The sequence below is a fragment of the Lycorma delicatula genome, chromosome 1, assembly GCF_047948215.1.
Source record: "Lycorma delicatula isolate Av1 chromosome 1, ASM4794821v1, whole genome shotgun sequence".
In the NCBI taxonomy this organism is placed as follows: domain Eukaryota; kingdom Metazoa; phylum Arthropoda; class Insecta; order Hemiptera; family Fulgoridae; genus Lycorma; species Lycorma delicatula.
In genome coordinates, this window is record NC_134455.1 from 35,220,547 (window position 1) to 35,234,659 (window position 14,113).

At 27.8% G+C, this 14,113-nt stretch overlaps 1 protein-coding gene across 1 annotated transcript in view; it reads left to right on the forward strand.

Annotated features, from left to right (window-relative positions):
* Positions 1-14,113, forward strand: part of LOC142317477 (xanthine dehydrogenase-like) — a 152,709-nt gene that overhangs the window by 110,371 nt on the left and 28,225 nt on the right. The window contains exons 20-22 of the mRNA XM_075354045.1: positions 5,280-5,438; positions 7,529-7,657; positions 13,960-14,090. Of these exons, the coding sequence (XP_075210160.1) occupies positions 5,280-5,438; positions 7,529-7,657; positions 13,960-14,090 (419 nt within the window). The remainder of the gene's footprint in view (positions 1-5,279; positions 5,439-7,528; positions 7,658-13,959; positions 14,091-14,113) is intronic.

Here is a 14,113-nt window from a genome sequence, read left to right on the forward strand (position 1 = left end):
GATTTTATATATTTCTTCATATTTGTTGTTAAGAATATTTTAAATAAATGATGTCTTCAGATAGGTCATAGTATAGAACTGAATAAAGAACATTTTGAAAAAGGTATTCTTTATTTAGTGTTTCTCTTAGCCTAACAATGAAAGCCCTTCAAGAACCTATTCAAAACCATCAGACATAAACTACAATATTTACAGATGGCTGTTTGTCTCAAAACTAGTATTTAAAACTTACACTGATGAGGTTTATAAAAATATATATATAACAATTTGAAAATTAGTCATCAGAAGGCCCTATTTAATCAAAGGTAAAATGTATTTTTAACTTGTAATTAATTTCAATTCATACACAACAAGCCACTGCCCAAGTAGTATCTTTATCATTCATGAGTTCTGTGGTATATAAAAAAGATCCAAGCCTGACCATAATAGCGAATACAATAAGTAAAATTAATCCAAACTAATTCAGAAACCTTCATGGGCATGCAAACAACAATTCACAAAAGTTTCATCGCAATCAGATGAATGGTCTAGTAATGCATACAAACAAACAAACATTCATTTTTATATAAGATCATTTAATCTTAAAAAAGTTCATTTAAACTTTTTTTTATTTCTCCATCAATTAGTTCAAATAATTCTAACTGTAGAATAAAAACTTTCCAGTCGAATTTATTTCTATTTTATTTATTCCTTTTTTTATAAAACTAGTACTTCTCTTGCAAATTAATACTATTATATTTTTTTTTAAAGAAGTGATGGTAATTAAAAAAATTGTTACACGTCAGTACTTTAATTTACTATTAAAACAAGTTGTAATATATTTTCTTTTAAATTTCATTATTTCAAGTACATTATCAATTTTTTGTATGCTACCTAATAGTATCAAGTACTGCTATCTAGCGAGGTGATTTGTAATCACCTTTAAAAAATGACATATTCGAGTCCTACGGTTCACCAAGTGGAAAAAACTTTGAAAAACAAGTATTCTTTATTACAATTCTAACTGAACTGAAATATAATGAATTCATGCTTATTTTTTAGTTTTTTTTCTGATTTTCGCGTTCTGTCCAGTTCTGTGGACTCTTATCATCAAAGTTCTAATGAACTTTGTGATTGCTTCTGACCATGTCACTTCTTATACTTGCAGTTTAACCAGTGTAGTCTTGGCAGTGTAAGTGATGGATATTCTCTGTGAAAAGGATTAAAATACGTAGGGTAAAGATTAACTCAAGCCAAACCCAGTATTAGTAGGGCTTGAGTTAAATTTGTACTTCATATCGAGTCGATTGAATAAAAGATGTATTAACTTCTTACTTATAGCATTTACAATGAATTGAATAAAACAAAAGGATTATAAGAAGTTAGAGTTTTTCCAGTAATGTCTTATTTTTAGTTGAATAAAAACAAGAACTGGCTTAAATGAATAAGTTAACATTTATTTTTAATGTAGCTATTGAGAATACTTGGATTACAGTACTGGTGACTATTGTATATTAATTTGAGACGTATGGGAAGGTTTATATATCCTTACTTGGAGAGAAAGGATATTAGCCACAGTAATTCAAAGATTTTATTACTATTTGAAAGCAGAAACATAAATTACCTTCCAGATCACTTTTTGAGAAAAGCAGACAAAACTAGAGGAGGAGCTCTCAACTCACACCAGAAAATTGAGATATTTTTGCAATTCGTAAGTGACAATGAATTTCAAAACTGGAGTTGTGCAAGATTTGGTGTTCACCACTCAACAGCAGAGTATTTATAACTGTAGTTATAAATAGCGTAGCCAACAGCATAAAGGAGAAAGCACATTTACGAATCAGATTTCTATCCGACTTACAGGCAATGAAAGTTGCTAGAGAGGAGTAGTTAACAGATTTCAGATACAAACAATTATCGGTGCATTCGATTGCACACATGTCAGAATTAAAAAACTATCTGCATTGGGAGATGACTATATTAACAGAAAAGGATTTGCGAGCCTCAATGTGCAAGTCGCTTGTAATTCAACTGAAATGATTACTAATGTAAATGCTTGGAGACCCAGAAGCGTACATGATTGCAGGATTTGGATTCAGAGTTTAGTATACCAGATTATGTTACAATTTAGAGGTAGTTTCTATTTTGGGTACGAAATTTCACAATGATTATTAACATCATTTAAAACTCTGTAAACAGAAAACAGAAACTGTTCAAAGTCAAGCATGCCATGGAGACAGACATAGTTGAAACAGTATTCAACTAGCTTGTGCAGAGGTTTCCAATTTTAGGAAACAAGTGGAACTACCTTTAGAAAAAGTTGTAACACAACATTAGCAGATATTTACAGGATAATATTGAATATTTTAAATAAATAACCGATAAAAAATTTTGAAATGAGTATATAAGAAATGAAACCTTGGTGTAGCTCAGTTGGTGTCGGACTGAGTTAGTTGAATCGAACCCGGGACCTCAGCGTTTGTGTAATCAGCTGATTCAACCCAAAAACTTACCAACTGAGCTATGCTGAGGCGTCATGTTTCTTTTTTGTTTTTAATTTTTTCCATTTATAATTTAAATATTTTTATTATTAAATTTTTTTTTTCAGTATTTTTTATTATTAAAAAAATTTATTGTATTCTTTTTTCAGCAACAGGATATTTATTTACTTGAAAAACATTACAATTAATAATCTATAAATTACAATTATCTATAAATCTATAAATTAATATTTCTTTTTGTCATTTCTATTACAACTGTATGTATATTTGTAATTCTGACAGCAAACCATCTCGTTCCACTCAAGTTAGTTTCGCTACTATAATTTAAAACATTTGAACTTGACTGTATAGAGTCAGATTTAGCCATAGCTGATATTCTATCTCTGATAAGTTGTTCTTTTTTTGTTTGGAACCTGGCAGTATTTTGTTGCTCAAGTAAAACAAGATGTTGATGTTCTGATGTAGATAAATTTCTAAATTTAACTTCTTTTTCTTTTGTCGTTTAAATACTGTAATCTGTGCAGGTGGTAATTCAGAATATACATTTTCATTCTGCTTTTCATGATCCAAATTCCGATCTGATTTTTTAATGAAGTTTATTTATTGATCACATATGATAGTATTATTGCAGCTTCCTGCAATTTCTGGAAAACCAAACTTTTGTAATTTAACATTTCCAGAAACACTTTTTCCCAATTTTTTCCTGTAGTATTTCTGTCCATTTTCCGCTTTACATCTGTATTCAAATTATTATGAAGTTTTTTAACTTTCTAACAGTACAATTTTTTCCAGAACTTTTGACAAATTCATCTTTTATTTCTATCCATGCCTTTTTTTTTGGCCTGTACAATTTCTGGGATCATGGATTAATTGAAAATGACAGGACAATCTTTCAAAAGCTTTGCAAATAAAAGCCGTCCACAACTAGTATTTGCAGGCAGTTCGTTTTTCCTCACTCAAAAACATGTTTGATACTATTCACAATATCATATTACTAAATAAAATCCTTTCTCTTAAAATAATTATAGCTACAGTTATAACTAAACATAGTCAAACATGTTTGTTTATGTTACCGAAATCACACACTTATTCTATTAATATTAAAAGAGTACTTACAAATTAAGTAATTACTTACAAAAGAATACTTATCCACCACAAATTTTTCCAGTGTATACTTTTAATTAAAAGATTGCTTTAATTCAATTACAATCAATAGATAACTTATATTTATTTATTCTGATAAGTAGTCTCTTAACAGTAGTTACTTATTTTTATTCAATAGACCCATTAGTACAAAAAAAGGTATAAAAGTTAGGAGAATATTATGGAATTACACAATGTTAACTGAAGAATTATCCTTTCTTATTCTAAGCTGTAAGTGATACTAATATTATTGGTTGATGTTAATTGATGTGACACAATTTTTGCACTGGTTTTTAGCACATATTGTGCAGTGAACTGTAAAATAAATTAGTTCTTGTTATTTTTCTTATTGTTGTAGCTCAGCTGGGTCCCAGACACTTATAAACACACAGAACATAAATAATAAACAAATAAAGTATTTCACAATCTTATCCAATTATAATGTCAAAGGTTTCTGGTAATTGAATTTTCCTGTTAGTAAATAAATCATCACTGGAGACTCAATATGTATTTATATCCCACTTTGTTCTCTCAACATTTGAGTGTTTACATACTTCAGTTGCATTTTTGAATGATGGAGGTATCACTTACAACCTACCTGTTACAGTTCTAATGTGAAGTTTTCCAGCATCATTTTCAGCTATCTTGTAGATAGAAATCAACTGGAAATAGAATCAATTATAGTAACACTGATTGTTGATAGCGTTCTTTAAATATCCTATTATCATAATATTAGTTCGTATATTTTGTTTTGTAAATGGTCAAAATTTTTCGTAATGATGTACTTTGTTGATGATGATGTCAGTTCAAATCCAAAATGTAGCCTGTTTAATTGTTCAGTAATTTAAAGTTACATTTGTAACCCAACATTTTTTCATAAAATATTATTTAACTTTTATTGCAGTTAGTTTACAGTAATAATCTATTCATTACATACATTTAACTTAACTAAAGTAAGCAACTCAATTAACATTTAAAAAATTTTTCCTTTTTAGATTTATATTATTACATTATAATTATTATTATAAGAAATGTATAAAATTGTTATGATGTCATACAAGATAGTAACTCTTTGGAAATCTTTTTGTAATTTTTTTTAATATTAATATCTAAACCTTTTCAGTTTCTTAATATTATGTTAGTAAAATAAATAATTTTACTGTAAATTTATTAGATAATAAAATTTAATTGCTTACAAAAAAAAGAAAAAGAATAATAATTATTGTATAAACAGGTGTGTAAAACAAAAATAATTTTTGTTTTACAATAATATAATATAATTTTGCAATCCAACATTTCTGAAGTTAAAATGCAGGTTAATTTGTCAATTTAATAACAAATTTTTAAAAGTTTAACTAGTTTTAAAGTTTATTTTTAAGAGTTTTCACTAAAACTCTTTTTCTAATTTAATTTCAGTTTTTATTTTCAAAAAAACATTTATGAAGATTTCTTTTTTATTGTAATGATAGTTTTGATTTTTTATGAATTTATGTTGTACTGTACTTAGGCTGTTGTGAACTCATTAAGTCTACTTAGTATAGAGGACTCTGCCAATATATTTATATAATGTCTAGACAAGTACATAATAATCAGATGATATAAAAAATACATTTCATTTTTATTGCATAGATAACTTACTTTTGTTATTGTTAACAGAATAATAGATGGAAAAAACGAGGGATATGCCTGTTACCGATGAACTACCCTTTCTTGTATGAAAGTCAATTCCATGCACTGGTATCTATATATGGTAATGATGGTACAGTGGCAATATCTCATGGAGGTGTTGAAATAGGACAGGGTATCAACACAAAAGTCAGTAACAAGAATTCTTATAATCATCTATGTATAATTTTTATAATATATTTTATATACAGAATGATTCCAAATTGCAATCACTAGGGAGATGATTCTGTAGCCAAAAATAAGAAAAAAATTTCATATAAATTTAGGTCAGAAAACAGTTTGTTAGCAAGTGTCGACTAATGAAATATTTAGCCATAATTTCTGCTCCCTCTGTGAAATTAAACACCATTCAAATGAATATTCGAATGCTAGACACTTAACTTAATTGTTGATCAGCTGTTAATGCCAACCTATGAAAAAATAAACATTTTTAATATGTTTTTTATGGATGTCTTACAAATTTATTTTTATAATTTTTTACATTTTCGTGTAAATTGTTCTGTTTAAAGTCTTATCACTTTTCTAATCCAGTCTCTATGTTTTGTTTCTAATTAAAGGTAAATTTCTCTAATTTATGTTTAATTTTAGTAAATTAAAAATTTAGTAAATTAAATTATTTAAATCAATTTTTTCAGAATTAAAAATTCTCTACAAAGTTAACTAGAAATTTTTATTTGTTTATTGGTAAATTAACAAAGTTATTTTATTCCAAACCTAAAAAAGTGAATTTTCTGACAAAAGCTTTTTGTGTTTTACTCCATTTTTCTGAAAATTTAAGTAAGATAGATATCTGGAACCAATACCATAAGGAAGCACCAAATTTACCACTCAATTTGCACCCTAAGAATCTCAGTAGGATTTTAATTTTACAGAGGGATTAGAAAGCAGGGCTAAATGTTTCCTGAGCCAACACTCACTACCAACCATTTTCGACCTATGTTTATATGAAATTTTATTCTTATTTTTTGCTATAGAATCATCTCCCTAGAGATTGCCATGCAATTTGGAATCACTGTGTATAATAAAAACACTTTTTTTACTGGATTTTTATTGCTCAACAATAATATGTATACATATTGCATTGTTTTTACGTATAAAGAATCACTACGCAGTAAATTGGTAAAGAGTTTGAAGTATTATTTAAAGGAACTCCCAGTAAACAGTAAAGAAATGGTTATGACTGGTTATAATTCATTATATTTAGAACTGTAATGATCATTTTAAAGCAAACCACCTAGCATAAACTATTTGATTATCTTTAAAAGATTATACATATGTTCATGATTAAGAAAGATGTGATGGACCTAGTGTTCAGATGGATGACTTTGTTGACTAGACCAATCCAATTAAAAGACCAGCACTTCAAGATGAATATTCTCTTATTATATATTTACAGATTTTTTTTATACCAGTATAAGATTTGCTATTGAAAAATGTCATTAACTCTGTGTAAGATGAGTTTAACAAATGGTGGTATATTCAAAAATTAAATGACATCGACGCGCACATTTTTGGTTACTTCGGAAGAAAAGTGCAAACAAATTATTTTGAATATTGTTTCTGATGCCAAACATTTTATTTATGAAACATAATAGTACCTGCTTCATTCAAAAAATTCAACAATTTTGATGGGAACTTTCTATTCTCCCTTGTTAAAGTTTAGAATTTGTATCTAGTTACTCCATGCAACCCTTAACCTCAAGAAGTGGATTTCAAAAGTTCAAGTAGAATAAATGGCAATGCTCAACAAACTGAAAAATAAAACCACAGATTTTTATTATTTTTATATTAGTGCAATAAAACTTATTCCTAAACATGAAATAATTTTTAAAGAAATATGTAAAAATAAATAATTTAACAATATATAATAAGTAAAATTTATTGTAAATACAAAAATGTTCATTTCCTTAAAATTTTCTTTTAGTGTTGAAATTTACCTACATACAAATAATGATTTATTAAAAAACATCTTTCAAAAAATCTGATACATTTGTAACTTTTATGTCTTGCACTCAAATCTATATGATCCGTAACCATTTAGGTTTGAGTACAAGGCAAACTGCTCTGTAAGTGGAGCAGTAAAGTAGCACACGATTAATAATATTATTTTAATAGAAGCCATGTTTTATAAGCCACTAAGTTACTAACTGAAAGTTAATATTCACTTACCTTTAACAAGAAATTATATCTGGTACTATATCTACCATTATTTTTTATAGATTGCCCAAGTATGTGCATATTTATTTGGAATTCCACTTGAAGATGTTTCTGTGAAACGAACAATGAGCATCGCTTCAGCAAATGATAGTACTACAGGTGGAAGTATTACTAGTGAAGCAGTTTCATATGTAAGTACAGTTAGTATTCTACTCAAAAGAGCATTATTATATATGCTTTATTAAAAATTTACATAAATAATTAGTGTAATTTCTATTAATTTCCAAAATTAGAATCAAATTATATGGAAAACTGGCAGTGCAGTTTTGAATAAACAATCTTCTGGAGAGATCTATCATATATAATTATCTAAAAAATACTTATCATTGAACTTTTTTCATAAAATATAATTAATTTCTATTAAACACCAAAACAAAAAAACTATTTTTAAGTTACAAAGCATAATACTTTGGTGTCCAAAAATGCAATTCAGTTTCAATTTGTAATAAATTGAATAATAACAAATCTTTTGATCAATTTATTTAAATATTAAAATTTTCCTTTACAAAAACAATATTAATTGTTCTGTAAATGATTTTTTAAATAATACTCATTAGATAGATCTGAATAACTGCATACTTATTTTATAAGTGCATACATGCACTTCCATGCAATTCAGCAAATATATACTCAGACATTTTGCATTTAACATCTTTAGATTTTTTTTTTTAATGTATAACAATGTTCCAGATATATACAACATTACATTACCGCAACACTTTTATGTAGTGAAAATGTACATATGTAATACATATGGATGGTTCAGAGGTAATTCAGTGTAAGTCAACAATTAGGAAAAATGAAATAGTTTTATTAGAATTGCCATATGATATTCATTAATAAACCTAATTTTACAAACTTTCCATCAGACAAAGAGGAAATATAATAGAATCTTATTTATAGTCATACACTTACAAAATCAAGACAAAAAATCAGTAACTGACAAAAAATGTGACACACGTTCTGTCCAGTGAAATTTTCTTGATTTTATTTATACATTTTTTTTACCTGTTGTGTTATATTGAGTACCTACTTGAAAATTATTTAATTTCATGACAATTATATTTAATAATAATAATACTTAATAAATGTAATAAAAATCATCTTAAAACAAAAAAAAATAGTTTGTATTATAAGGTTATAAGAGAATAAAATGGTACATATTAAATAATACAAAATAAAATAATATTTCAAGATTTCTTTCTTGTTTGATTACATTAATAAACTTTAATCAATCCTTTAAACAGTAATAATAATAATAATGAGATATTTTTAATCAATGTAGTCACTGTCATCATCATTACTATTACTTGTTGCTTCATTTAGTGTTGAATCAGTATTTCTGGAAGTACTTGCCCGAGTATTAGCATTCAGAATCGACTTTAATTGAATAATAATACTGATGGTACGTTGGAGGAATGAACTTTAACAAATCTAAAATGTCCTTCTTTTTTTTCTGAGTGATCGTCCTTGTCATTGTATAATTTCTGTGTGGGTATAGTTGACAACTAAAGAGGTTTACCAACTCGATGTAACTTCTTGAGGTTTATCATAGAAAATGGCATCTCTTCATCTAAAGTATATTTAAGATGAATTTTATTTGGCTGCCCTTTATTAAAATGCAACCATTGAATTTTTAACCAGTACAATGGTGCTCCATCTGTATCAATTTTTCTGTTAGTAATAGCAGGTTAAAGAGTTTTGGTTGATAAAAAATCAATGTTTTTAACTATAATTACTTCAAATGATTTTATACCAATCTTCTGGTCCAAAAATATACTCGCATTTCTTAGCCTTGGTTTCGATAATAGCAAAGTCATTGTCGTTTGGCAAATAGGTATGACCCGAAACAAGAAATTTATGGTCAATGGTTTCAGCAGCCATTGTACTATCATTTACTAACTGTAATAAAAATAGATTCATCTTAGGTTTCTGTTTTGGTCAGTGCAACTATCAAAGTACATAACTATTTACCTGTGATTTGTTGCATTTTGTCTTAAGTGAGACATGACACAGGAACCTAATTCTTAGGATCTTCGTGAGCCCTGTGTTTTGTCCCACATATACATAGTAGCAGTATTAGCAAGAAACTGTAACACCAAAAATTATAACCGTACATATTTGTTCTATAATAAACAACTGAGCAACTGAGTTTAGGAAAAACTAGAGTATTTTGTAAATCAATTGTGAAAACATACAAGTAATTCTCAACTTTTTTATTATCTTTTTTCATTGAACTACGAGCTAACTCTGCTTTTCGCAAGTGAACTTCCTTTTCAGTGATACATTGCTTTCTCATTTCTTCCATCTCGGTAAATTTGATTTTATTTTCCAGTGCATCACATTTCTGGCATTTTTTATGTATTTTTTAAAGGTGGTTTAAAATGCAAGTTAAAATTCTTTGAAAATACTACGTAATACTTTTTTCTTTGATAGGATTTGTTTTTTCTTGTGTACACTTTTCAACATAAAGATATACATCTTTCAAATGTTCAAGTCTGAACTGAGATATGCCTACTAAGATTGTCAGCTCGAGTTTAGTGGCTTTTGTAGCATGGGAATGACTTTATGTGGTTAATAACACCTGAATATCTAACTTATTCCCTGGGCTTCTATGGCCTCTGCCATCAAATGTGACTGTGACATTAGATTGACTGCAGCATTTGTAAAGCCTAGCATCACTGAATTGAAATGTTTCAAGAAATAATTTTTATGTATCTGAACAGATGTACTAGTATTCAAAAAATATTTAAAGGTTTTTGACTTAGATTCTCTGGATGAATCTCGGCTTCACCGATGTTTAACTTCTGAACTTTGCACAAGTCCATGAATATTAAAGTTTTGCTCCGAATTATCTGCCAAAGCCAAAAACGAGTGAAACAATTTTTCCCTCTCTCCTTCATTGACATTTAGGTAACAATTTTTACAACACTTGCAATCAGAATTCTTAAAAGGTTTTGCTTCTATTATTTTTTCACTTCTGTTTCTGTAAGACTCACCTCTGTTTTGTTTTATTCTATTTTTAGTTCTCTTCCATTTATCCGGATTCCTTAATCTTTTCCTCGACTTAAAATTTTATATTGATTTATTGCATCAGCGTTATTTTCAGTTTACGTATTTGCATTTATTTCATTTTGATTTTTTTGGGGTTTTCAACATTGCAACTAGAATTACTTGCATGCATGGGAAGTTGTTCATTTTCATCTAGAACAAGGAATAGAACATGGTTCATAGTTTTCTTGTTTACACGAGGGATTAAATTTATAAAAGATTGTGTATAAATTTTTAAAAATACATAAAATACTGAAATGCATGTATGAAAATTAAATGGAAAAGCATATTTACTTTAAGTTTTAATCAACTAAAGATATACATGTATTAGTTTCTTATGTAATACAGTTACTTAAGTTATTTTTTACTTTACTGAATATTAAAAATATTTTGTATGACATGAGAACTACATTTGTTTTTTGTTTTTTTTTAATAATTGGGATGTGTACATTTAATTTTTGTAAAATAAATTGCCTTTTATTTAAATTATTTGGTACCCTCAACTACAGAACAATGTTTATAATTGATTAAGTATTGTGGAATTAAGTATTGTGAAAACTAAGTTAATATAAGATTTGTTCTTGTAAGAAATGAATTAGAACTGTTAATAAATACTTAAAAATCAATTCAAATTAGATAACAACAATGACATCATAGTTGGGGTTTTAGAAGTTTTGAAAGGAGCATTACTGGATATTTTCTTATTTCCGAATTTATAAAACCTTGATTGAATTATAAACATAAAAGAAAAAAATTAAATACTAAGCTGATAACTTGATTTTATTTTCAACTAACACAAAGATATGTTAAAATACATTACCTGAAGAAGATTCATCAGATGGCAGATAATCAGGATCAATATGAATATTTTCTAAAACAAGATGTGATTCTTGATTCCTTGAAGCCAATTTTAACTAAAAATTTGTATTAAAACACAACTTTATTAACAAAAACAACCCACAACAAACCAACATAACCTCCTGATAGACTCACAATTACCTGTAATATTGAGTCAATTTTGAATTTTTTCGATTTATGCTGATTGGCTTCTGAAACATCCATATGTTAATGATAACATATAAAACATAAAAAAACACTTCTTTCTAAAGAAAATGGTGTTTAATATCAACTCCTCTGGTGGATGTGTGCTTATTAACATCACTAATCAGCTTTTATTACAACTATTCTATTTTATTAAATGATCTAGATTCAAGTCTAATAAAAAGGTGTAGTTAATTTTCTTTAGTATTATAAACTTTTATATTTGTACGTTAACAAGCAAAATAATACAAAAGAAATGACAATTGATGAAATCCCAGACCATAGTTAGAATTTTAACCTGAGTTGTTTTACAAGATAGGCTGGATTTCTTGATTTGCAATCCAATGTTTAGGGTGCAGTATAAATTGCCATTACTGCTTAGGAACAGCTGGTGTGACTCTAGACTGTTTTACTCATTTTATTGTGATTGTTGAAGGCCATAACCAAATGGTTAGAAGTGACATAACATTATCACTATAGAATAAAATTTTAATTTTCAAAAATAACAAGTCCCATATCAGATGTAATATGGGAGTTAAGGAAAGAAGTGGTTTCTCATAGCCTTCTTCGCTGTGTTGCATATGATGTTGCACATGTACAAGCAAAATCCACTGAAATTTACCACTACAAGTTACACCTTCACTTTGGTACCATAGGCCAGGGGTCAGCAATGTGGCACCTGCAGGTGCCATGGCGCCCTTGATGAGATTTTTATATACCCTCATTAAATTACACACCTACTAAGCTCAATAACTGTATTGATGTCGTGCATACATAAGGCAATATAATTGCACAGTCTCAATGTCAGGAAATAGCAATCAATGTCATACACTGACACACTTGCTACTTAGCATACAGGAATATTCTCGTTTCTGATAAATTGGTAGTATGTTACTGTATTCTGAGTGCTATGTATTTTGAGTATTATTATTATTATTATTATTATTATTGAGAATATTTTATTATTTACATATTATTAGTAACCATATCATACAAGACAGTCGCATTTTTCACTATCAAATATTTATTGTACTGGTTAAACGGATTTTATAAATAACCCTGTTGACTGGGAAGAACAATTTTGTTTTATAGACTTTAAAGACAAATATATCTGCTTATTGTGTAATGGTAGTGCGGTGCCCTCAATAACTTTTCATGCATCATCAATATCTTTTGAATTTATTTTGCACCCTTACTGACAAAAAGATTGCCAACATCTACCATAGGCTGTGTAGCTCATTCATCTGGTTGTATAGCAAATACTATTCATAGAAGACAAATCTGATTGATGCCTCTTTTATCACAGGTACGTCCCACACATCATACCCAAATGAAAAATTGATGCAGAAAATGTAAAGGAACAAATTAATGTACTCCTACCTCGTGGTTGTACCTCCATTTTAATGTATGCACAGAAAATATTGACTATAAGAAGGAAACAAACTGTGATACTACAATAGCTACTAATAAACCTGCTTGTATAGTTATATCGCTATTATTTTAAATTCTTAATGCAATTTAATTTCTGCTTCCAACAAAAGAAGTGGGGATGCTGTCATACTATTTAAATAACTCTAGTAACATTTCTCTGATAAAACCATAGCATTTTTTACAGCATATACAATGGTACAATTGTCAAAATCCTGAAAAAATACTAACTTTTCAAACTGACTTTTTCAATTTTGTTGGTAACAGTAAGTGATTATAGAATGAAAATGAGTACAATATCACTGACTTCAATTATCTTGTTTAGCATGTGCAGAAACAGAGGTCATGAATGCAGGTGAGTAATATACTTTTTTGCAATTAGTCAATAGATCACTTTGTTTATTCCCTGACAGTTAATTTATGATAAAATTAACTAGAGAGTTTAATAGAAAACATTATAGATTTAAGCCATTGAATTTTAGTATAAATATAAAATTTACAGCAACAAGATAATATAAGATATTAGATGTATATAATAAGATGTCAGCCAACAATGATTTAAACATTAAAAATAATACCTATAATTGTATTTAGCCAAGGTAATATTAAACTGTGAAAGCACAGTTTTAATTTAAAATTTTACAAAACATTAAGCTACAATAAATGAAAGCAACCTTGTCAAGAAGATGCATATTTTACAATTTACTTGTTACAATACAATAAGTGTAATGTTTTAAATTATTACACCGCATTGTGCATTGTTTTAATTTATTCAGTTTACTGGCACAGTTAAGAGAAAAATGTTTTCCAGATTTATATACAATATGGTTTAGTGTGAGTTATAAGTTTGGCAAAAAGAAAAATAATAGATTGCAATAAATCAGTAATATATTGTTTGTTATGCTTTTAACAGGCAGTTCAACAGGCATGTAAAATTCTTCTGAAACGTATTGAACCAATAAAACAGAAAATGCCACAAGCAAGCTGGAAAGAAATAATAAAAAAAGCATATGAAGAGAAAATTGATCTGATCAGTACCTACATGTAACTATTTTCTATAATTGTTT